The following is a 26,619-nucleotide window of genomic DNA, read 5'->3' on the forward strand; positions in this document are numbered from 1 at the left end:
CACCTAGTGCCCCTGCTTAGACCATTGAAGCATTAAAAAAATGCCTTTCATCTTTCCTAATATATTTTTTTATTTGCTTGTTTCTTCTATAACTACCTGGTTTCCTGGCCCTGCCAGCTACCTTCTTCACCCCAGCTGCCTCCTTGGCCTTGGCATTGCTGGTGCCCCTGGGCTGCTTAGCCCTGACCACTTGCTACCTTGGTCCCAGCCCTGCCAGCCTTCTTGGCCCTGACCTTGTAGTTCCTAGCTACTTCCTCAGCCCATATGCCTTTTTGACTCCGGTTTTGCTGGCTGTGCCATTCTTGGCTGCCTCAAGGGATGAGAAAGAGAGGAAAGGAAAAAGAATTTCTAAACTTTTAAGTATGTGTTTTTCTTAAGTCTAGGATACGTGACTTGACATTATTCAGTGTTCCTTTTGCTTGAAATTATCATGGATGTATCTCTACCTTCTGAGAGGTAAAATCATCAGAAGGTCAACCATGAATTTATTAGACACTTTGTTTTAAGTAGAATGAGGCTTTTGTGGATAGGAGGACGGCTGACGTCTCAGTGTATTCCGTGTTGCCCCTCTACTGGTTTGAATTAGGAAAACACCTTCTATAGCCTTCATCTACCTAAGAGGACAGACTCTTACTGCTCTTCTTTTACTTTTTTTGCTTTCATTGTCACAGTTTTAAGTATCCATGTAAGTAAATATTTTCCTTGTATACAAAGCTGCTTTCCTTATAGTTAAATCTGTTTGTTTTGGTCAATGTGATGATCTCCTACATTGATGTGTTCAATCTGATTATGTGTCAGTAACAAACAAGTTCAAAGTCTCAGTGGCTTGACCCCTGAAAAATATGCCTACTCTGCATATTCAACGCAGGGCAGCAGAGGGGTTTGTTCATCTGAGACATACAGGAACCCAGGCTTGTGGAGCAGGGGGTCCCTATCTCAATATATTTGTCCATAATTCCTGTGACCAGAAGAGGGAAATTGCTAATCACCCATTGACTTTTAACATTCACCAGAGAGTGAATGTTAAATTCTCATTTTGTTGGCTCAAGCAAGTCATGTGGATGTGAAGAACTTCAAAGGAGGTGGGCAAGTGTGTAGTCTGTTTTAACATGTGTAAGGAACACTGGCAACATTTTGGAAACAACCCTAATGACAACTACACTTCCCAAGATGTACTATGTAGCTACGAGTCTCATCCTTTCAAATCTAAGTGTATCAAATCTAAGTGATGAGAACCAATTTACTTTCTCATGTAAAATTATGAAGCTGGCATTTCTCTCCAGACATCTGGGACAATGAATATTTTCTTCACCAAATTCCAAGTATTTTCACTTAAATATTAGGCATACTGTGATCTCTTTTTATGTTGCACATTTCTCTCATGCTGGCATTTTATCCTTCGGGCATGGTCCAGGAAAACATCTCTAGTTTGATATTAGTTGTTCACTTCCTATGCCTTTGTTATTTTTCAAAGTACCCAGCTTCAAGTGGAAAAAGTTCCTAATAACTTTTAAATTAGAAAATGTATACGTTCTTCCTACCCACATGAGTTTGTGTCGAGTTTCTTTCCACATGAGTCAGGAGAAGTAAGTAGGTATGGATGTAGAGACTTTGAGCAGGTTATTGCCAAATTTTATTTATTTTTTTTTTAAAAATATTTTATTTATTTATTCATGAGAGACAGAGAGAGAGAGAGAGAGAGAGAGACAGAGACAGAGAGAGAAAGAGAGAGAGGCAGAGACACAGGCAGAGGGAGAAACAGGCTCCATGCAGGAGCCCAACGTGGGACTCGATCCCGGGTCTCCAGGATCACGCCCTGGGCTGAAGGAAGCACTAAACCGCTGAGCCACCCGGGCTGTCCTTATTGACAAATTTTAATAGTAATGGCAACAAAATAATGATCCATTGTATCTGTATAGACATTCGCAGTTTTAGCCCCATGAGATCTTGATAGATTGTCATTCATGCTTCAGATTTCCTGACGAAAACATGACACAACACCACGTTACATTCAAAGGCAGAGGTATTGCATAGCTTTAAAAATCTTTTTATTTATTTATTTATTTACTTACTTACTTACTTATTTAATTAAAATTTAAATTCAGTTTGCCGACATGTAGTATAATGCCCAGTGCTCATCCCATCAAGTGCCCTCCTTAGTGACTATCACCCAGTTACTCCATCCTCCCCCCACCTCCCCTTATGCGACACTTTGTTTCACTTATAATCCCTTTCACTATTTCTTATATTCCCTGTATGAGTGAAACCATATGATGATTGTCCTTCTCCGATTGACTTACTTCACTCAGCATAATACCCTCCAGTTCCATCCATGTCGAAGCAATTGGTGGGTATTTGTCGTTTCTAATGGCTGAGGAATATTCCATTGTATACATAGACCACATCTTCTTTATCCATTCATCTTTCGATGGACACCGAGGCTCCTTCCACGGTCTGACTATTGCAGACATTGCTGCTATAAACATTGGGGTGCAGATGTCCCCTGTTTCACTGCATCTGTATCTTTGGGGTAAATCCCCAGTAGTGCAATTGCTGGGTCATAGGGCAGATCTATTTGTAACTCTATGAGGAACTTCCACACAGTTTTCCAGAGTGGCTGCACCAGTTCACATTCCCACCAACAGTGCAAGAGGGTTCCCCTTTCTCTACATCCTCCCCAACATTTGTTGTTTCCTGTCTTGTTAATTTTCCCCATTCTCACTGGTGTGAGGTGGTATCTCATTGTGGTTTTGATTTGTATTTCCCTGATGGCAAGTGATGTGGAGCATTTTTTCATGTCCTTGTTGGCCATATGTATGTCTTCTTTGGAGAAATGTCAGTTCATGTCTTCTGCCCATTTCATGACTGGATTATTTGTTTCTTGGGTGCTGAGTTTGGTATGTTCTTTATAGCTCTTGGATACTAGCCCTTTATCTGGTATGTCATTTGCAAATATATTCTCCCATTCTGTAGGTCGTCTTTTAGTTTTGTTGACTCTTTCTTTTGCTGCGCAGAAGCTTTTTTTCTTGATGAAGTCTCAATAGTTCATTCTTGCTTTCATTTCTCTTGCCTTCATAGATGTATCTTGCAAGAAGTTGCTGTGGCCAAGTTCAAAAAGGGTGTTGCCTGTGTTCTCCTGTAGGAGTTTGATGGATTCTTGTCTCACATTTAGATCTTTCATCCATTTTTAGTTTATTTTTGTGTATGGTGTAAGAGAATGGTCTAGTTTCATTCTTCTGCACGTGGCTGTCCAATTTTCATAGCACCACTTATTGATGAGAGACTGTCCTGTTTCTAGTGTATATTCTTTCCTACTTTGTTGAATGTTAGTTGACCACAGAGTTGAGGGTCCATTTCTGGGTTTTCTATTCATTCCACTGATCTATGTGTCTATTTTTGTGTCAGTACCACACTGCCTTGATGATCACAGCTTTGTAATACAGCTTGAAATCTGGCAATATGATGCCCCCAGCATTGGTTTTCTTTTTCATTATTCCTTTGGCTATTCAGGGTCTTTTCTGATTCCATATGAATCTTAAGATTATTTGTTCCAACTCTCTGAAGAAAGTCCCTGGTATTTTGATAGGGATTGCATTTAATGTGTAAATTGCCCTGGGTAGCATAGTCATTTTCAAAATATTAATTCTTCCAATCCATGAGCATGGAATGTTTTTCCATCTCTTTGTGTCTTCTTCAATTTCTTTCAGAAGTGTTCTGTAGTTTTTAGGGTATAGATACTGTACCTCTTTGGTTAGGTTTATTCCTAGGTATCTATTCTTTTTTTTTTTTTAATTTTTATTTATTTGTGATAGTCACAGAGAGAGAGAGAGAATGAGGCAGAGACACAGGCAGAGGGAGAAGCAGGCTCCATGCACCGGGAGCCCGACGTGGGATTCGATCCCGGGTCTCCAGGATCGCGCCCTGGGCCAAAGGCAGGCGCCAAACCGCTGCGCCACCCAGGGATCCCTATTCCTAGGTATCTTATGCTTTTGGGTGCAATTGTAAATGGGATTGACTCCTTAATTTCTCTTTCTTCAGTCTCATTGTTAGTGTATAGAAATGCCACTGATTTCTGTGCATTGATTTTGTATCCTGCCACATTGCTGAATTGCTGTATAAGTTCTAGGAGTCTTGGGTTTTCTATATATAGTATCATGTCATCTGTGAAGAGGGAGAGTTGGACTTCTTTGCCAATTTGAATGCCTTTTATTTCTTTTTGTTGTCTGATTGCTGAGGCTAGGACTTCTAGTACTATGTTGAATAACAGTGGTGATAGTGGACATCCCTCTCATGGTCCTGATCTTAGGGGAAAGGGTCTCAGTTTTCCCCACTGAGAATGGTATTTTCTGTGGGTTTTTCATAGATGACTTTTAAGATACTGAGGAATGTTTCCTCTATTCTTGGACTCTGAAGAGTTTTGATCAGGAATAGATGCTATATTTTGTCAAATGCTTTCTCTGCATCTATTGAGAGGATCATAAGGTTCTTATTTTTTCTATTATTGATGTGATCTATCATGTTGATTGTTTTATGAATGTTGAACTACCTTTGCATCCTGGGGATAAATCCCACTTGATCATGGTGAATAATCCTCTTAATGTACTATTGGATCTTGTTGACTAGTATCTTGGTGACAATTTTGCATCCATATTCATCAGGGATATTGGTCTATAATTTTCCTTTTTCGTGGGGGTTTTTGGTTTTGGAATCAAGGTAATGCTGGCCTCATAAAATGAGTTTGGAAATATTCCCTCCCTTTCTATCCTTTGAAGCAGCTTTAGTAGAATAGGTATTATTTCTTTTCTAAATGTTTCTTAGAATTCCCCTGGGAAGCCATCTGGCCTTGGACTTTTGTGTCTTGGGAGGTTTTTGATGACTGCTTCAATTTCCTTGTTGGTTATTGGCCTGTTCAGGTTTTCTGTTTCTTCCTGTTCCAGTTTTGGTAATCTGTGGGTTTCCAGAAATGCATCCATTTCTTCTAAATTGCCTAATTTGTTGGTATATATCTGCTTATAATATGTTTTTAGAATCACTTGTATTTCCTTGGTATTGGTGGTGATCTCTTTCGTTTGTGATTTTATTAATTTGAATCTTTTTTTTTCTTAATAAGGCTGGCTAGGGGTTTATCTATCTTATTAATACTTTCAAAGGATCAGCTCCTGATTTTGTTGATCTGTTCTACAGTTCTTCTGGTCTCTATTTCACTGAGTTCTGCTCGAATCTTTATTATCTGTCTTATTCTGCTTGGTGTAGGCTTTACTTGCTGTTCTTTTTCCAATTGCTTTAGGTGCGAGGTTAATTTGTGTATTTGAGTTTTTTTCCAGTTTTTTGAGGGAGGCCTGTATTGCGATGTATTTCTTTTAGGACTGCTATTGCTATATCCCAAAGATTTTGCGTGGTTGTATTTTCATTTTCATTAGTTTCCATGAATCTTTTTAATTCTTCTCTAATCTCCTGGTTGACCCATTCATCTTTTAATAGGATGCTCTTTAACCTCCATGTGTTTGAGTTTCTTCCAAATTTGTTCTTGTGATTGAGTTCTAGTTTCAAAGCATTTGTGGTCCGAAAAGATGCAGGGGACAATCCCAATCTTTTGGTATCTGTTGAGACCTGATTTGTAACCCAGTATGTGGTCTATTCTGGAGAAAGTTCCATGTGCACTTGAGAAGAATGTGTATTCAGTTGCAATAGGATCGAATGTTCTGAATATATCTGTGAAATCTATTTGGTCCAGTATATCATTCAAGGCCCTTTTTTCTTTGGTGATGTTGTACTTAGAAGATTTCTCTTTTGCTGAGAGTGCCATGTTGAAATCTCCTACTATTAGTGTATTTATTATCTGTGTATCTCTTTATTTTGGTTATTAATTGATATGCTTGGCTGCTCCCACGTTAGGAGCATAAATATTCATAATTTTTAGGTCTTCTTGTTGGATAGACCCTTTAAGTATGATATAGTGTCCCTCTTCATTTCTTATTGCAGTCTTTGGTATAAACTCTAATTTATCTGATATGAGGATTGCTCCCCAGATATCTTTTGAGGACCATTTGAATGCATATGGCTTTTCTATCCCTTCATTTTCAGGCTGGAGGTGTCTTTAGGTCTAAAATGAGCCTCTTATAGACAGCATATAGGTGGGTCTTGCTTTTTTATCCAGTCTGATACCCTGGGTCTTTTGATGGGATCATTTAGCCCATTCACGTTCAGAGTTACTATTGAAAGATATGAATTTAGTGTCATCATATTACCTACACAATCCCTGTTTTTGTGGGTTGTTTCCTTGGGCTCCCTCTATCTTTTACAGAGTCCCCCTTAATATTTATTGCAGAGCTGGTTTGGTGGTCACATATTCTTTTCGTTTCCGTCTATCCTGGAAGCTCTTTATTTCTCCTTCTATTCTGAATGAGAGCCTTGCTGGATAGAGTATTCTTGGCTGCATGTTCTTCTCATTTAGGACCCTGAATATATCCTGCCAGCCCTTTCTGGCCTGCCAGGTCTCTGTAGAGAGGTCTGCTGTTTTTTTTTTTTTTAATTTTTATTTATTTATGATAGTCACACACAGAGAGAGAGAGAGGCAGAGACACAGGCAGAGGGAGAAGCAGGCTCCATGCACCGGGAGCCCAACGTGGGATTCGATCCCGGGTCTCCAGGATCGCGCCCTGGGCCAAAGGCAGGCGCTAAACCGCTGCGCCACCAGGGATCCCGAGAGGTCTGCTGTTAATCTAATATTTCTCCCCATATAAGTTAAGAATCTCTTCTCTCAAACCGCTTTAAGATTTTTCTCATTATCTTTGGAATTTGCAAGTTTCACTATTAAATGTCGAGGTGTTGAATGGTTTTTATGGATTGGGGGGGGGGTTGGTCTTCTGTATCTCTTGGATCTGAATGCCTGTTTCCTTCCCCAGATTAGGGAAATTCTCAGCTATGATTTGCTCAAATATACTTTGTGGTCCTCTCTCTCTCTCTCTCTCTCTCAGTCTTTTGGAATCCCAATTAGACGTATATTCTTCCTTTTCAAGCTATCATTTTTCCCCCTAAGCCTTTCCTCATGGTCTTTTGATTGTTTTTCTCTTTTTCCCCCACGTTTCTTCCTTTTTATCAACTTGTCTTCTATGTCGCTCACTCTTTCTTCTACCTCATTAACCCTAGCAGTTAGAGCATCCAGTTTGGAACGCATCTCATTTAATTTATTTTTAGTTTTGGTCTGATTAGATCTCAATTCTGTAGTAACAGAGTCTCTAGAGTCCTTTATGCTTTTTTCCAGAGCCACCAGTAGCTTTATAATTGTGCTTCTTCTGAATTGAATTTCTGACATTGTATTTAAATCCACATTCAGTAACTCTGTGGCAGAGAGTATTGCTTCCAATTCTTTCTCTTGTGGTGAATTCTTCTTTCTAGTCATTTTGTCTAGTGCAGAGCGGCTTGTCAGAAGCAAATTTTTTTCTGTCTGTAGCATTTCAGCTGTTCTCTCTTCACCTCTCAGGTCCAATTCATAGGTGTTCAGGATGTTTTGAAAGTTATCTAGGTAAGTTTGTGGGACCAGATAAGTTGAGGACCCCCACTCTTCCACTATCTTGCCTCCTCCTTTACAGAGTTTTTTTTTTTTTTTTTAAAGCTTGAGGAAGATGGTTCCTCATATTGTTTACAGGCAGGAATGGTATAGGAGAGCACAAGAATGAACACCTTTAGTCTATTAGTGCCACTGGGAGGCCTTAATTCTATCAAGGGTTATTGATGAAGTAAAAAAGACCAGAGACCAGGGAATCCCTGGGTGGCTCAGTGGTTTAGCGCCTGCCTTCAGTCCAAGGTGTGATCTGGAGTCTCCGGTTCAAGTCCCACATCAGGCTCCCTGCATGGGGCCTGCTTCTGCCTCTGCCTGTATCTCTCTCTCTCTCTCTGTCTCTCATGAATAAATAAATAAAATCTTAAAAAAAAAAGACCAGAGACCACCTCCCTAGGAAGAGCAGTAACATTTAGTCTTTTATTTTTTTTTTTTAAAAGATTTTATTTATTTATTCATGAGAGACAGAGAGAGAGAGAGGCAGAAACACAGGCAGTGGGAGAGGCAGGTTCTATGCAGGGAGTCTGATGTGGGACTCGATCACAGGACCCCACAATCCCAGGATCATGCCCTGAGCCAAAGGCAGACGCTCAGCCACTGAGCCACCCAGGTGCCCCACATTTAGTCTTTTAGTGAGAAACTATAAAATGTTCTAAGAACAAGGAGTATAAAATTCTACTCAATAACAACAAATAGCAAGTTATATGCTTCATTTCTGTATATTAGTCCAAGAGGGGAAAGGGTCAGAGAGGATACAAATCAAAAGGAAAAAGTCAGACAAGGAGAAAGGAGAAAAGAATCTGATAAAGGGAGAGAGACTGATGTGTATATAGAGCCAGTTTATGGAAAAGCACATAAACACAAACAAACTCATACCTGTGTGCATTCACTTGCCACCCTGGTCCCTGGGGAGTCTCATAAACACACGTGTAATCACCGGCTTCTGTGAAATGGCAGCCTCCTCATCTGTCTCTGCAGGACTTACCAGTTTTGTGGTAAGCACCTTGAGAATAGAAACATCTCATTAGATGATTGTGAAAGTGTGCCCTTTTCTCTTCCCTAATATCACACTGTGTTTTGGAAAGTCCAGGTGTAGTGTGGGTCTACTGTCTTAGTACTTGCCACGAGGAAACTAAGAGTGGGGAGGCCTTTTAGCATGTCTCAGAGCTTCCTCCTACTTTCCTCTCTTGTGCAGTGCCCAGGCCACCTTCCTGGTCTGCACTAGTGCGTCCCTCTCAAAAGCAAACTCTGCACAACAGCCTACGCAAGGTAACTGGGTTTCCTTGTATGGTGGATGACATAGCTTCTCACTTGCTTAATCTATCGTTGTAATTTGGCAAACTCCTACTTTTTTATCATAATGACAAATAAATGAGTAATACAAGTAAATAGGAGTAAGTTTTTATTCCTTTATTCAACAAGTACTCAATTGAAGGGCAACTATTCAAGCACCATCGTAGGGACTGTGCATAGCAGTCAGGAAGGCCAGCATAATCCTTGTCTCATTTATTCAGCCTTATGGGAAGTCAACAATAAAATAAATGCTAAAGTGTTCTTTTTTTTTTTTTTTTTGCTAAAGTGTTTTGATGAAAATATACTACTTATTTCTCAGATAAACAATGAGTTTCCCTTTGCCTCTCCTCATCCTTTTTGCTCTCTTACATTTTCCCCATGTAGTTCAATTAGTAGAAGAAAATAAAGACAAGAGCCCATTCCCTTTGATGTTATAATATTAGAGCAGGCCAGCTCTAGGCGAGGATGATCCTTTCCAGTCCTTCATTCAGCTCTGCATTGACCAAGACTCCTTCCCAACTCCCTAGGCTCCTTTTCAAATGACTTTAAATTGTCTTCTTGTCCTTTCACTTTTTCCAAGAACAAAGTTTTAGTGAAATTCTGAGAAGTTAATGGGAAAGTAGTTTCCTCAAGAAAGAGAGGAAAGCATAAATAAAGTGTGGCTCATCCAGGAGGCAGCTTCAGTTCTTTTGCCGATGGGATGGAAGCAAAAAGTTGACATTTATTGAGAATTGAGAATTATTGGGGATTTATTGTTACATTCAAGACTCTCTATTAGGCTCTAGTGTCTGGAGAGAAAAAACTTCACTGCTAATAGAGTCACAGTATTTCAGTGCCACTTGGGCAGGTGCCATAGTTTGGTTACCTAGCATTCAGGCCCCTGTCCTAGGGAAACCTGCTGTATGTGTATTGATGAGAGGGTGGGTCTTGCTTCCTATGGTGGGAACTGAGGGGTCGGATTTGTTTCTCCCACGTCACTTGTCACTGGGTATGAGCAAGGACCTTAGACTTCTCCAGGTGTCCTGGCATGCACTTATGTCTGTGCTGAAGACAGCACAGCCTCTGCCCTCCTGAAGCAATGTGTGATAACTACACTTAGAAGGGGACACAGTAATTAGGGAGCATGGGTTCTGTCTTGACATCTGAATGGCCCTGGACTTAGCCAAACTGTGGAAGGAGCCTCAGTGTCCATGGAAAGATGAATGGATAAAGAAGATGTGGTTTATGTATACAATGGAATATTCCTCAGCCATTAGAAATGACAAATACCCACCATTTGCTTCAAAGTGGATGGAACTGGAGGGTATTATGCTGAGTGAAGTAAGTCAATCGGAGAAGTACAAACATTGTATGTTCTCATTCATTTGGGGAATATAAATAATAGTGAAAGGGAATAGAAGGGAAGGGAGAAGAAATGTGTGGGAAATATCAGAAAGGGAGACAGAACATAAAGACTCCTAACTCTGGGAAACGAACTAGGGGTGGTGGAAGGGGAGGAGAGCGGGGGGTGGGGGTGAATGAGTGACGGGCACTGAGGGGGGCACTTGACGGGATGAGCACTGGGTGTTATTCTGTATGTTGGTAAATTGAACACCAATAAAAAATAAATTTATTATAAAAAAATAAAAAATAAACTAAAGCTTGTCACAACACACTGAAAAAAAAAAAGAATGGCCCTGGACTTAACACGGGCCTCATGTGTTCCAGAGTATAAAATGCAGGTTAGGGTGACAACAGCAGAGGGAGGCAAAGGTAGGTTTCAGGATCAGAGGAGTAAAGTTTATTATGACACAGACAATGCTGGCTCTTGCTGCTCTTGAAAATCTGAGCAAGGGAATTTATAAACATGTGGGGTGCCCTTACTCTCCACAGACAAGATGGCATTATGCTGTGGATTTGAAAATATTCACAAATGACGTGTGGAATGTAGTTTTCCATGGATTAATGTGGTTTGTGTTGAAAGTGCATATATATAAAAATATATACATATTTTTTTATATGTGGTTTTGCTTTTAAGAGCAGGTAAAGACTTTTTCCTCTTAAATGTAAAAATGCTAATTTAATTTAGTTTTGCAGCATGGGAATGGGATGCTAATGTGACTGAAAAGAGCAGTTCATTTTTTGTGGGTTTGACCATTTCAGAAACTTCACATTTCTGAAAAATATTATTAATAGGAAAATAAATTTGAAACCACAGTCCAGCTTCAATGAGGAATATATAGTGTTTTTCCATTCTACTACTTAAATAGTCCAAAGATTCTATGCCTCAGAGCAGAGACTTATTATAACTTTGCTGCATAGGAAAATAGAGGACTCCAGAGTAGATTTCTGAAGTTTTCCCCATCTACCTCTGGATCGCTGTTCTTGGAAAACAGCTTTTGGGTTAGCCCAGGGGAGCTTTTTGTTTTGAAGAGAAATGTCTAGTAGCATGCAGCTACATGGTGGTGCAAAGACAGCTAAAGACACGACTGCTTTTAGCCCCTCACCCAAATACTGGGTAAGTATTTTGGAGTATGAGAGTCTCAGAAAGATTAATTATATACATACATGAGAAAGATTTCCAGTTCTCCCGGACAAGCATATTTATTTATTCTGTTTTGATTAATTGTCCTGGGATGAAGTTTTTACCCAAGCCTGATTCCCCAAATATTTATCACTTTTGAGCTTGTTAGCTGACGACCAGGGCTTTGCATTCTTACATATCCACACAACCTTTATGCAGCTTGGTAACATGAGGCTACATGAAGAAACTCTGTGTTTTGAGAATGAGGGAGACGATGGTCTAGCCATACTCTGAACTCCTCAGACTGACTCCTAGGACACATGGGGAAATCACCCTTAGAAGGAATAATCAGTGAAGGAGACTTGAAATCCAATCATGAGAGGGAAGCGGGGTGGTTGATCTGGAGAGGAGAAAACTTCACTGCTAATGGAGTCACAGTATTTTACTGCCACTTGGGCAGGTGCCATAGTTTTGGTTACCTAGCATCCAGGCCCCTGTGCTAGGGAAACCTGCTGTGTGTGTGTTGATGAGACAGTGGGAACTGAGGGGTCGGATTTGCTTCTCCCATGTCACTCATCACCTGGGTGTGAGCAAGGGCCTTTAGGCTCCTCCTGGTATGCTTATGCCTGGGGCTTTGAATCAAATAGGCGCAGGGTCTATTGATAAGGTATCTCAAGTCCAGTGTCATATCTAGATGTGTGAAGTGACTGTGACAGTGTTATTCACTGCCTACTTCCCTTGGCTTCTGACTCAAATGAGCCTGGTTTTCTTGCATTCTAATAGAGAATAGGAATGCATAATTCTAATAGAATTTGTGAGTCTCTAAGATCTTTTATTTAAGTTTTTAAAATATTTTTAAAGATTTTATTTATTTATGCATGAGAGACGCAGAGAGAAAGAGAGAGGCAGAGACACAGGCAGAGGGAGAAGCAGGCTCCATGCAGGGAGCCCGACGTGGGACTCGATCCCAGGTCTCCAGGATCAGGCCCTGGGCTGAAGGCAGGTGCCAAACCGCTGAGCCAGGCATCCCTCTAAGATCTTTTAAATAAACTCCATTTTTTTTTTTTTTATTAAGTTAGTCCATGTTAGTTTCTGTTATTCAGAAACAAGGATCCTGACTGATATAATTGCTAACAGCCTGTAATGGTTTCTTATGTCTAGCTGGAATTTTTAACCTGGATCCAAGGATAGCTTTACAGAATCTTGTGTGTATGGTGTACTATATATGTAGAATTTTGGATATTTGTGCATTCAGATGGGTGGAGGGTCTATAGCTTTTATTCAATTCTCAAAAGTTTCTGTAACTCTAAATAGGCCAAGAACCACTTATCTGCAGGATACAATTTAAATACCTTAGGAAAATTTACAAAACCTTGATGATCTGGCCTCTGTCTGCTGCTTCAGTTTTCTCTTTCATTGTGTTTTCTGTCGGTTCTGCTCTTTGTCTTCATTCCATGCAAGTCACAGCTAAGTACTGTGGATTCTCTAAAAGCACCTCATGTTTTTTATTCTCCATGTCTTTGCTCATGATGTTCTTTCTGCTGTAGGTTCCCAGTCCTTTTTTTTTGTTGTTCTTTACCCCACCTTTTAGTTGGTTTTCTATATACCTATTCATCAGGTTTCACCTCTTCTGTGAAGGTCATAATCTCTGTGCTCCATCTTCTTGGCTCACCTGATTCCAGCTTTGCCATCAGCCCATGTCACATTAGCATCTTGTGTGAGTGTGTCTTGGGGCATTCTCCAAAGTCACTGAAGGTAGCTGCACTGCCCAGGTACATCTCTGTGGAGAAGTTAACCCCTTTGGGGGCCACAGTGGGCATGTCTGTGGATAAATGCCTCAGGCTTCCCATCTGCTGTTTGGCCTATTCTGAGGCACTTTCTACATGGCTCTTTAGAGAGGCCCCTGAGCAACTGGTACCCCAGTTGTCCATAGTGGTGACCTGTTCAGCACCTTTTATGGGCCTTTCTTTTTTCCTGTCTCCCTTTCCTTCCTCCTCTGCTCCTTCTTCCTAGATTGCTGTTACCTGCTCCCAAGTCTTTGTCTCAGCCCCTGCTTTCAGGTTAACCCAGATCAGGACAACCTCTTGACTTCATGCCTTTATGTGAGCTCTGAGGAGCTGCCTCAGCATCTGTTGTTGATAAATCTTGAGTGATTTCTCTAGAGTAAACTATTATTTCTTTTTTATTTTTCATTGTGATAAGAACAGTTAACATGAGATCTATCCTCTTAACAAATTTTAAGTGTTATATTATTGTTGACTATACATACATTGTTGTACATCTTACTTGTTATTCCTCTAATTTAACGGAAACTTTATGCCTGTTGATTAGTAATTCCCCATTTCCCCTTGGGCCCTGGCAATTACTATTCCAGCCTTTGATTTTGTGAATTTAATGACTGTAACTACTTCCTATAAGTGGAATCATATAGTACTTGTCTTTCTTTTGTTGGCTTGTTTCATTTAGCATAATATCCTCAAGGTCCATTCATGTTATTGTATATTGCAGAATTTCCTTCATTTTTAAGGCCGAATAATATTCTTTTATGTGTATATACTACATTTTTAAAACCCATTCATCCCCTGGTGGACACTTAGTTTGCTTCCACATCTTAGCTATTGTGAATAGGGCTGCAATGAACATAGGAGTACTAGTATCTCTTTGAGATCCTGATTTCAGTTTTTTTTTTTTTTATGTATACCCAGAAGTGGGATTGCTGGATCATACGGTAGCTCTATTTTTAATTTTTTGAGGAACCTATGTACTGTTTTCCATGGTGGCTGCACATTTTGCATTCCCACCAACAGTGTGTAAGGGTTCCAGTTTCTCCACATCGTCACCAACACTTTTCTTCTGTTAAACTATTACCTCTTGAGGGTAAAGAGCTTATCTTATTCATTAGTGTTCCCTCAGTATTAAAAGAAAACTGTATCCTCATCAATGTGTGAAAAAAACATAAGACATGAGAGCTTTCTTCAGATCTCTCAAGGACTGTCTTGTGTTTACAGATCTCTGGAGAGCAGAACTAAGACCAATCAGTAGAAGTACAAGAAGACAGAGTTTAGTTCAATATGGAGCTATCAATACATCTAAGGTGGTGGGGGGTGGTATTTTTTAGTAACAGTGGCTTATTATGGCATGATGACCCACATGGTTTACCCCCTCTTCCCTCTCTAGCCAGGAATTCCTGTAATGGAGAGTTTTATGGAAAAAAGTCTCGTGTGCAGATGCCTACAGGGAACAGGGAGGCATGTAGACTTGTGAGATGGGCTGAGTGTCAGACAAGTGGGAGTGGAAGGAACTATGTGGAAATAAAGTATGTACATTCTTTCTAAAAGGGCTAGCTGTTCCTCAGCTCCAGTCAGCGACCTTTGTGCAAGAATATAGGTTCAGTGCTGCCAGACTTCAATTTTTCAAGGGAAAGCAGAAATCCAGATTCTTATATAAAAATTCTCAGTTTAGGGGTGCCTGGGTGGCTCAGATGGTTGAGCATCTGCCTTTGGCTCCAGGTACTGGGATCAAGCCCCACATCGGGCTTCCAGCTCAGCGGAGAGTCTACTTTTCCCTCTCCCTCTGCCTTTCCCACTGTTTGTGTTCTCTCTCTCTTTTTCCAATGAATAAATAAAAAATCTTTTAAAAAAATTCCCAGTTTAGAACACAATACATGGGCCAAGAAGGCATCACTGTAGCAGGGCGTGGACCATGGGTTGTTAGTTTGCAACCTTTGTGTAGCATGTCTAGTAAAGGATGTTAAAACTTCAAGTGTGAGGACAGCCTCCTCGAGAGACTGCCCTAGGGTCTGGTCAGTTTGCCCTCTTCAGGTCTATAAGCACACTATTCCTGTTCCCAGCTCAGGTCTTTGGCCATCCTCTTTGCAGCAAGGAAGCTCTGTGGCTTGGGCTCTTCTTTGGTACTTCCCACTACTGTTCCACCACCAAACCCTGTCATCTTAATGCATCTTCAGCGTTTCTAGCACTTGGATATCTGCTGCACAGTGGTCTCATAGTTTTAAATCTGTTTAGCTGAGTTGTTAAGTTCCTCAAATCCAGGGCTTCTAATTCCCATGTCTTATCATTTGGAGCATGGTGTGGGGCACATAGCAGGTGCTCAATAAGAACTATTGGTTGACTGATGCTAGATGGCCATCTTACTCAGGGCTTTTGTCATCACTTTTAGAAGATGAGGTAATAAAAAGGCTCTTAAGTAAAAAATAAAATGCAATTAAGTCAGTGGAACTCCTTCAGCGATTGAATAGGCATGTCCTCCCCATCTCCTGTTGACCTCCTGCTGTTAGAGATCTTATGAGGAAAATGGTGCCTAGCGTGTTACTTTGTCACAGGCTCTTTCTCATTCTTTCTCACTAAAGATGCAGCAAAAGAAGAAATTATCTGTTCCCCCTTTTAGATCCATTGATTAGAGATGGGTTCTGATGATAAGCTATGCAGTCATCCTTTTAAGGTAAAAGTGAGCAGGCACCATAATGTTACAAAGATTGTCTAAAAGAAAAAAAATTATTTTAACTGGTTATGATGATCTATTTCTCTTCCTTCCCTTTCATATGAAACACATTTTGTTTGTTTCAGAAATCTCCTTTCTTCTACATCTGTGAAGCAAAACACAATATAAATAATTCTGTCATCTGTGATAATTCGTATTAGGGACACTTCGGACACTGGCACTTATTAATTGTCTTTTAGCCTCTTTTAGTCAACTTTTCCCACTTTTTTGGTGAAGGTACAAGTAAGCATAAATTGCCAAAATAGTAGGTCTTCTCTATTGCGTTGGTCCCATAATTGTTTATTTTGCCAAGTTTCAGTGTGGTTTTGCTACAAAGACAAGGAAATGACCATTCCTTCAGTGAACATTTGCTGAGCCCCTACAATGTGCCAGACCCTATTTCAGCTGCTGAAGATACAGAAGTGAAATTCTGTAGACAAGAAAGGCCCTTGCTTTCCCGAGGCTGACCTTCTAGTGGTGAGAAACAACCACAAACCGATGGACAAATATATATATAGGACATTTGAGATGGTAGTTAGGTGTTGGGAAAATAAAATAGGATCGAGAGAATATGTATGTGAGGGAGTTAGTCTAGATTGGAACTGAGGGAAGGTCTCCTTGAAGCTGTGCCAGCTGAGACTTGAATGGCAAGTGGGGGCCAGCCATGTCAAGATCAGGGGGAGGAGCATTCCAGGCCAACAAAATAGCTCCTGCACTGGTCAGGAGCCCGAGTGGTGAGTGTCCTGAAGACACAGCCAGAAGGTCAGAGGGAACAGGCAGCTTAAAGCTAATAGCTAATTAAATTATTATATAAATGAACTTATTCAGCAACTTTTGTAGTTTAAATGTTTATGGTCACGATCATTTACATCTTAGAATCTGTGTCATGACTTCAGGATTAGACTCAGTCATTATCCAAGACTCTCACTGGAGAAAGTCAGTGTTTCAAAGTCTGTGTGGTATATCCTGCTTTGAAGCCTCAAATTTCCCATGATAGGATAGGACACTAGTAGTATTTTAGGGAAAGGGTATCTGGTGTAATATTCTTAAATTTGTCTCGGAAGTAATCATGCATGTGGTGAACATAGTAAGAAACAACTTCCTTCATCTTTTAATATCATAATTGCTCTCAAGGATTTTAAGAGCTTATAGACAATTGGAGCATCTGGTTTTAAAGTTAACTGGACAAAGAAGAAAGCTATTATGGACAAAGTTTCATATTTTCTTGGATTTTTTTTTTTTTTTTTTTTTGGTATCTGTACAAGAGACCCAATGAATTCCCAGCATAAAACAAGCCAGAAACCCGGACCCAGAGAGCATTTGTGATGTTCAGCCAACATAGAACTGCTTCTCCTCCCAAAGGGTGGTCTCCAAATCTGTTGTAGCCTTTGGCAAAATTTTTATATCACAATTGAAAGCAGATGCCCTTTCTGCCTTCTCCCTTATTGTCCAACTTACTACCGTTCGGGGGGTATGGGCCATGGCAGTCTGGCACACACCTTCACAATGCCCTGCAAGAGACCTCAGTAGACATTCAGAAGTCTTGTGTGAAACACTCTGCAATGGAGAATAGATAGAAGAAATGCCAGGTTTGTGAAGTTCTGGTCATCTGGTCAGTGCTTTCTGAATGTTTCTTGTCACAAATGAAAACACCAGTCCTAAGGTTTAGTATAAAACACCTTCCTGGGGAAGCCTAGGTGGCTTGGTTGGTTAAGTGTCTGCCTTTGGCTCAGGTCATGACCCTGGGGTCCTGAGATGGAGCCCCTTGTCCCGCTCCCTTCTCAGCCAGGAGTCTGCTTCTCCCTGCCCCTCCCCTGCCTCTGCTCTCTTTCTCTCTCTCTCAAATAAATAAAATCTTAAAAAAAATAAAACACCTTTCTGGACAGTTTCTATTTTAGTATATTTAATCCTAGTAGAAAAATATTTCATCTTAAAGGATCATGTAATCCTAAAGAAAAACTAAAACATACTGTCCCTAATGGAGGATGTTGAGTTTTATTCCAGGATATGACCCTCAAATGTGTCTGTATTTTATAGACATGACATTGGGAATCCAGAGTTTCAAAAATCACTGTAAGTTCTTGATTAAAAGAGACTTATTAGATATGACAGTGAAATATAACGTGTGGGCTTTGTTTGGATTCTGGTGTAAATCAACTGAAATTTAAATGACAACTGGGAATGTTTAATATGAGCTGAATATGAGATGATACTAAACACCACTGATAATTTTGTTATATGTGACAATGATATGGATGTTATGTAAGGAAATTTCCTTATTTTAATGTACAATCAAATACATAGAGATGAAATGTCACATCTATAATTTATTTTAGAACACTTCAGCAAAATACCAACTGAAACAAATATGGCAAAATGTTAGTAATTGCTCAGTCTAGGTGATGGGCTTATAGAGTTTACTATATAATATTTCCTCTACTGTCCTGTATATTTGAAAATTTTTTATAATTTAAAGTTTGAAAGATCTCTGCACATTAGTACACAGACAGTACAGTGATTTGTCAGCTAAGCAGCACTGTTTTATGATTGTGGTAGGTGCTGCTTTTTGTGCCTTCTGTGCTGCAGCTGTAAATAGCAGTGCACCTGGAAGCTAGATGATTTCTTCATATGTGGGACATTAGTAAAAATGAATCCGTATTCTCCTCTTAACCACCACCCTCCCCTTCCCCCCCTATGCTCTGATTTTAAACTTGGCCTATGATTCTAAGAGGTGAAGTAGTTTGGAGGTAAAACTGAAACATGCAGAATCCTAAAGCTAGTATTTTAAACATTTTGCTTTGACCTAAAAAAAACAAAAAAACAAAAAAACAAAAAAAACCAGTCTTAAACTACAGTTACTAAAGTCATTTTTCTTCCTTTCAGAATGTATAATCCATAACCTGGATTACATTACCATATATAAAATTATTGGCACTGTCTCAAGCACATGCTTGTCAATCAATGGCCTGCCTTTTTCCTTTTCTGTTCAGAGAGTTTGAGGAGCTGTTATTAAATCTACCTGTGCTGTTTTTTTTCAGAAAGCATGTTTTGGTGGCGCTATATTCTAGTACTGGGTATTGGTAAGACTTTCTTACTTTCGGATATTTTGATATTCAGACCCTAAAAGAAATTATGTTCCCATTTTGGCTGAATGTATTGCCAGAAATAACAAATTCAGTGGGGTTTTTTTTAATAATAAATTTATTTTTTATTGGTGTTCAATTTGCCAACATACAGAATAACACCTAGTGCTCATCCCGTCAAGTGCCCCCCTGTGCCCGCCACCCAGTCAACCCCACCCGCCCCCCTCCTCCCCTTCCACCACCCCTAGCTCGTTTCCGAGAGTTAGGAGTCTCTCATGTTCTGTCTCCCTTTCTGATATTTCCTACCCATTTCTTCTCCCTTCCCCTCTATTCCCTTTCTTCAGTGGGTTTGTTATTGCGGCGTGGGCCGACTCAACATGACCTGACTACTGGTGGAGCAAAACATGTTGTGTTTTTATTCCTACCTACATTTAACTTGTAAGTTCTCTTTTTCCATGTTTTTCATCCATACTTAGTGTCAGTTATAGAGTCAGTAGCAAAGGGTATCTTGCTGTCCCATTTCCTCAGCCTCAAAACTGTAGGAAGCTGTGAGCTGTGAGTATTGGCACCTCATTTATTATTATTATCATTATTAGTATTATTGAGCGACAATGGATATATGGAGGTAACTTGATTTTGAACTAGGATTAAAAATGAAGTCCTAATCATATACCATCATCAACAGTGCCTCCTGTCCTAAGAGGCACTACTGAAAGTGCTCTGGGGTGAAAGGCTATAGTGTGGAATGCATGGAACTAGAAGACCTGCTTTCTGTCTTAGGCAGTTGGTGAACTTTGTGGACATAGACTGTTACCACGGAAAGTGTTTGGTGAGCATCAGTGAGTGCCATGGACGGCAAGAGTGGTATAGAGTCCCCAGATTGTTTCCAGCTGGCGCCATCATGGCTTCTCAGGGCATAGAAACAGAGAGAAAGGGCAGGAAACTATTTCTGTATGGCTGCTGAGAATCCTGAGAAGTGAGGACTGTTTGGGTAACTCTAAGTAGAGGAGTTTGGCTGGAGGGAAGACTTCCTGGTGGGACTGATTATGCTAAGAGCAGGAATCTGGATTATGGGAAACACTGGCAAGGCAGTAAAAGTTTGGGGCAGTAACATGAGTAAGGCTGTGTGGTAGGGGCTCAGTCTGGCAGTGTTGTCCTCAAAGTGGGTAGGAGGAGAGATTAAGATAGGGATATTGATTTGGAAACCACTGTAAAATAGTTCAAGTGGGAAAAGTAATAAAAGTGTAAATTTGGGTAATGACAGTAGCAATATAAGAGGGGGATGATTACAAGACATGTTGCAAAAGAACTGACTAGATTTGATGACTGAATTTAGGTCCTCTTTGAAAGAGAACAAGAAAATTCATATGAATTTGCATCATCCTATTGATGTAAGAAGTTAACTGTGTTTAATATGCCACATATGACTGAATTGAGAATGTTTGAAAGAAAACTTTTAATTTTTTATTAATTTATAGAAAGTTAGTCCCACTCTTGTAATTACTAAACTTTGCACAAATCCTAAGAATGGCTGTTCATAGGATGCCTGGCAGGCTCAATGGCTGAGCGTCTGCCTTTGGCTCAGGATGTGATCCCTGGGTCCTGGGATCAAATCCCACAATAAGCTGTTTCTCCCTCTGCCTATGTCTCTGCCTCTTTCTGTATGTCTCTCGTGAATAAATAAAATCTTAAAAAAAAAAAGGAGGGAGCTGGGGAAGAAATCTGGGGAATAAATCTGACCTACTACTCTCTTCCCCCCATTTCTCAGTGGTTTGTCTTTCCCTAGTCTAGATGGCAGGGAAATCCATGAGGGTAATCATACAGGTCAGCCTCCTGAGGCAGAAAGCAGGTTAGAGAAGAGCAGAGAGTAGAATTGGGGGTGCAGACAGAAGGTAACAGTCACAATTAGCATCCTCTTTACAATATATAACAACATGGGGTGGGGAGAGGAATGCTTGGAAGGAGATCTTCATAGAATCACAAAATGTTAGGCCTGGAAGTAATTCTCAACCTTGTTTTAGAGATGGGGAAATGGAACTCTATAGAGGTAGCAGCTGGATACAGCTTAATTTTCACAGAGCTGAGATGAAATGACAGACTTTTAGATTCACAGCCCTGGCTCTTTCTAGTAGGCTAAATGGCTCCCATATAATCACAAATTCCCCAGGCCCATAGCACCAGCTCAGCCACTTCAGCAAGGTTGAAAATGGTAAGGAGGTCCCAGTTGTTATTCAAGGGAATGTGTAAGCATTATAGATAAAGCCATTGCAGTAGGACATGTTTCTATAACTGAAGTTAGAGTCATTGTGGATAATCTAGAAAGTATAAAAATTCTTCATTTCTTTCCATGAAAGAGAAACCTATTTAAAGTTTAAAGTATTGATAATGGAGATAGAAATGGAAGTCCTTGATGACTAGTTCTCTTTGCATTGGGTTGTCCATTGAATATTTCTCACCTTGTTCCCTGTTCCCTTTCTTCCTAAGTGCTCACCTTCAAACTCTACCAGCGGGCAAAGCATGTGTACAGCGAGGCTGCACGGGTGCTCCAGTTTAAGAAGATATGTGAAGAAGCCCCTGACAACATGGTTCAGCTGCTGGGGGAGTTAATGAACCAGAGCCATGCCAGCTGCCGGGACATGTACGAGTGCAGCTGCCCTGAGGTGGATCAGCTAGTGGACATCTGTCGGTGAGGCCAAGAGAGCAGCAGGGTGGAGGTGCGAGGGGGGGGGGGAACGACACTGCCAAAGAAATTGTTTAAATGAATGAAAAAAAAAGGCATTATTTTCATAACCTTCTAAGTGAAAGGAGAGCCTTCTCCACTTCCTCTCTGAGGTGTCATATACAGAGCTGAACTCGTTCTCTCCTAAATATCTGAGGCAGAAAGATCGGAGACCTGATTCCACCACTTTATGAGGCTCCTGGTTTGAAATCAGTTCTCCCATCTTTCCATCTTAGGATGATTTGGTATTTCAAGGAGCTTTTCTTAGACATGGACCCTGCTGTTACTTTCTCATCATATTTTAATCAGTGCTATCTACAGCAATGGTGGCCCTGCCAGCATCTTCTATATGGTGTCCAAAGTTTAATAGAATTATTCAAAAGAAAGGAGAAAACAGACATGGGGGCCTTAAACCTGATGGGAGTGTATTCAGGGACAGGGGAGGTTACTGAAGGAATTACTCAGAAAGCCAGCATTTTCTGCCTTCCAGATTTAGATTAGGCAATTTGGAGAATTAAGGATTTGACGAAAGCCTGGTTTATAAATGGTTGATTGAGACAGAAATGTAAAGAGGAAAACTCTTTCACAAAGCCTGAGAACAGCTTCCTTATAATTGTTAGAGAATGAGGATAAAGAAAGGAGTAAAATGGTTACTTTACCAGAAGGGATTTCATTGACCTTGGGAGAACTGAAAGGGAAATTGGGAGAACCCTCAAATGGCATTTACAGTGACATTATTTCCACTGTAAGAAGATAGTACAGAGCTGCCTGCAATTAGTCATGAAAATATAATTAACCACTTGGCGCCTATGGCTTGCCTCACTCATTGCCACACTCCCAGCCTGAAAAGTTTAAATCAGCTAACTCCAGTGATCACAAATGGCATGTATAACCCAACTTGTAGAGAGACTTGAACATAGCATTGATGAGGATCATTCTGCTGACGTCAGAGTTTGCTCACTAATTGCCAAAAAGCCTTCCAGAGCTTGTTCTGTTACAAATGCTCTTTTCTGAAAGTATCAAGGGCCCAGTGAATGGAAGGAACAAATATTGTTCAGTTCTGGAAATTAGAGGAAGTGGAATGATTTGTGCAGAGATCAGGAAGGTAGTAGGATAGTTTGAACCCCACCTGAAAGGCAGTGAAGCGGCATTTGTCAGCTTTCTGGAATTCCCTTAAAGAACTTTCTCTTCCTGGGATGGCCAATTAGCTCTTGCTCTTTTGAAGCCTACATTCTCCTGGGGAAAGAAGGAGGTGACAATTAAAAATAAATTGAGTGGTAGTGATAAGTGCTATGAAAAAGAAAATAGAAGGGATAGAAAGCACCAAGGTTAGGGGGATAATCTTTCTAGGAACTCTGAGGAGATGATGTTTGAGCAGAGACCTGAAGGAAGTGAATAAATGAGAACAGCAAGTGCATAGGCCCCAAGGTGGGGATGTGGTTGCCATGTATGAGGAGGTTGGAGGGCAGTAAAGGAGAGAGTAGCAGGTGATGAAGTAAGAGAGGTAGTGGGGACGCATACCACATGGGCCTTGTAGGCCATTGGCAGGACTCTGGCTTTGGGTGGAGAAAGGTGGCAGTGCAAGTGCTAAAGGATCTGATGATCCAGATGCGCCTTGAAGGAAGATTCATAACGTTGCTCTGTAGGTGAAAGACAGGAATCAAACGACTCTTGGGTTTTTGGCCTGAGAAACGTTCCTCATTTCTGTAAAAGCCACATTTTGGGATGCCAGATTTCACATTGTGTGGTCAGAATGATCTCACAGTACCATAAGGCAGGAGGGTAGGCAGGGGCCTTTGATATCTGAGACGGCACTAAGAGGTTAAGTGATTTGAACAAGTTAGCGTAATGAGTCTGTGCAAAGCCTAGCTCCTGATCCAGTGTTTTTGCCACACCTCTTTCTCTCCCTTTGAGTTTACTCAGATATGAAATGTGGGTCTTTTTTTTTTTTTTTTTTTTAATCTATTTTCCTCTGTTGGCTTTAAAGCTTTAATAATGGAGGCTTTGGTTGTCATAGTGTGTGGTGTTGGAACATTGAACAAAACCTTGCTGAGGCGGGGAGGCAGTGTGTGGAGTGGGACAACTGAGTTGAAGTTAGGAAGGTTGAGTTTCTAGCTCTGCCACTTTTCCTTCTGAGCTCTGTGATTTTGGACTGTTGTCTTATGATCTCCGGTGTCTTTTTCTGTTCTAGCAGTCCATACGTATATATACATATTTTAAAGATTTTATTTATTTATTTGAGAGAGAGAGAGTGTGCACATGCAAGCAGGGGGAGGAAGCAGTAGAGGGAGAGGGAAAAGCAGCCTCCCCACTGAGCAGGGAGTCTGATGTGGGGCTCCATCCCAGGACCCTGGGATCATGACTTGAGCGAAAGGAGGTGCTTACCTGACTGAGCCACTCAGGGGCCCCAGGTCGATATATTTTTTAAAATATGGTTCCAGGGGCACCTGGGTGGCTCAGTGGTTGAGCATCTGCCTTCAGCTCAGATCATGATCTTGGGGTCCTGGGATCAAATTCAGCATCAGGCTCTCTTCATGGGGAACCTGCTTCTCCCTCTGCCTATGTCTCTACGTCTCTCTGTGTCTTTCATGAATAAATAAATAAAATCTTTTTAAAAAATGGGTTCCAGTGTAAGATTTAGGGCTGTGTCCTAAAGGGGAAGAGCACCTTTTATTTATTATTTCATTTATTTGTTTTTGGAAGCTCCTTTCTTAATAACTTTGAATTTAACACTTAAACATTTTATTTCTTAAACTATTTCTGCCTAGCCCATTTTCATCTGCTGTATTGTTTTTCTGAGGAAAATTCAGTTCTGTCTAATATAAGGAGTGCACTCCCTTTTTATACAGTTGTTTTTATTTGGAAAGTCAATTGCTAAGCATCAAAATTAGTTTCTACTTAAGCATATAGGGACCAAGTTTCCAATATAGAAACATTACCTTTTGGCATGTTGTAAATATTGGCCAGAATAGTTGTCTGGTCCTTGAACTTTTTATATAATTAATTTTTTCTTTGCTGCCACTATAACCAGCAGATAGTCTTCAGATGCTCCCACTGGTTGCCAGTTACAAAGGTCCTAAGTGGCAGAGCAACCTCAGAGGATAGCCCACAGGAACTAAAGTAGATGCAGTCATTGATGCCATTCCTTCCATGAGCCAGCAAATACTTTTCAATAGGGTGTTTGTCTCGTATGTGACAATGATGTCTGAACTCCACTTTCAAGAGCTCTCATGCTTTTTTGTGTTGTGGATGTAAGCGGGAAGAGAGAAGAATGCAGAATGAAAAAGATAGTGGTGATATAGGGTGCTTAAAATTGGGAGACAAATATGAGTAATAGAGAGCTGTAGATGGTAAAAGTGTAGAAAGGTTCAAATGAAAAATGAGACACTCTTAAGCCTTGGTTGCTCCTGAAGCTTCATGACCATTGCACTAGGCCAGGCAGAGGAGGCACTGGCTGTGCTGCAAAGGATCCTGGAGAGGCCTGGGGCACTGGTACATAAACTCAACTTTGGGGAGAGTATTATTTTGTTTAAGAATCATGATCATCTCCACGCTTCCCTGTCCCCTTTAAAAATGTTAACGACTAGGGGATCCCTGGGTGGCACAGTGGTTTGGCGCCTGCCTTTGGCCCAGGGCGCGATCCTGGAGACCCGGGATCGAATCCCACGTCGGGCTCCCGGTGCATGGAGCCTGCTTCTCCCTCTGCCTATGTCTCTGTCTCTCTCTCTCTCTGTATGACTATCATAAATAAATTTTAAAAAAATTAGAAGTGTTGAATCACTATATAAAAAAAATGTTAACGACTAAAATAATAAATAAATAATTAAAATAAAATAAAAATGTTAACACCAGTGGAGCAGATGTAACTATGACTGGGAAGCCTGAGAAGATTCGTTGCCTTTAGTAGAAAGAAGAGGGCAAAAAAAAAAAACACAAAAACAAAAACAAAAACAAAAAAAAAAAAAAAGAAAGAAGAGGGCAGAGGGAAGCTGAAATGGGTGCAAAGAGGAACAAGGCCAAAGACAATCTTTACTCCCTGGTCCACTTTAAAATTTCTTTGCTTTTCCTGAAGGCCTGCTTGGAAACTATTTGCGTGAAAAGGCAACTAACTGATTGAGTTAATGAAGGATTTCAATGTCCACATACCTAGGGCATTACGTACGAGCTAAAATCTTTTTTTAAGTTTAATTTTTAAAAAGGTTTTATTTAAATTCCGGTTAGTCAACATACCGTGTAATATTAGTTTCAGGTATACAATATAGTGATTCAATACTTCCATTCAACAGACAGTGCTCATCACAAGTGCACTCCTTAATCCCCATCACCTATTCCACCTTCCCTCCACCCCATAACCATCAGATTGTTTTCTATAGTTAAGTCTGTTTCTTGGGTTGCCTCTCTCTCTCTCTCTCTTCCCCTCTCCCCACTTTGCTCATTTAAATTACACATTTGAGTGAAATCATGTGGTATCTGACTTATTTCACTTAGAATGATACTCTCTAGCTCCAACCATGTGCTTACAAATGGCAGGGTTTCATTCCTTTTTATGGCTGAGTAATAGTCCAGTGTGTGTGTGTGTGTGTGTGTGTGTACACATACATACATACCACATCTTCTTTACCCATTCATCAATTGATGGACATTTGGGCCACTTCCATATCTTAGCTATTGTAGATAATGCTGCTATAAACACAGGGGTGCATGAATCCCTTTGAATTAGTGTTTTTGTATTCTTTGGGTGAATACCTAATAATGTGATTGTTGGATTGTAGTTCTATTTTTAACCTTTATTTTATTTTTATTTAAATTCAATCTGCCAACATATAGTATAACACCCAGTGCTCATCACATCAAGTGCCCTCCTTAAGGCCTGTCACCCAGTTACCCCATCCTCCCGTCGACCTCCCCTTCAGTAGCCCTCAGTTTGTTTCCCAGTGTTAAGAGTCTCTCATGGTTTGTCTTC

At 40.5% G+C, this 26,619-nt stretch overlaps 1 protein-coding gene and 1 long non-coding RNA gene across 4 annotated transcripts in view; one reads left to right on the forward strand and one right to left on the reverse strand.

Moving 5' to 3' along the window:
* The window catches only part of GALK2 (galactokinase 2), a 136,592-nt gene that overhangs the window by 98,018 nt on the left and 11,955 nt on the right, over positions 1-26,619 (forward strand). For all 3 annotated transcript variants that reach the window (XM_025472847.3, XM_025472846.3, XM_025472851.3), the window contains one exon: positions 21,422-21,623. In XM_025472847.3, the coding sequence (XP_025328632.1) occupies positions 21,422-21,623 (202 nt within the window). The remainder of the gene's footprint in view (positions 1-21,421; positions 21,624-26,619) is intronic.
* Positions 1,637-25,626, reverse strand: LOC112675957 (uncharacterized). Its single transcript, XR_003146174.3, has 4 exons — positions 23,178-25,626; positions 22,786-22,892; positions 8,438-8,564; positions 1,637-1,978 (listed from the first exon to the last, which is right to left on the reverse strand). It is a non-coding gene; the product is annotated as an uncharacterized LOC112675957 (long non-coding RNA).

Source organism: Canis lupus, chromosome 30 (assembly GCF_003254725.2).
Source record: "Canis lupus dingo isolate Sandy chromosome 30, ASM325472v2, whole genome shotgun sequence".
Taxonomy (NCBI): Eukaryota; Metazoa; Chordata; class Mammalia; order Carnivora; family Canidae; genus Canis; species Canis lupus.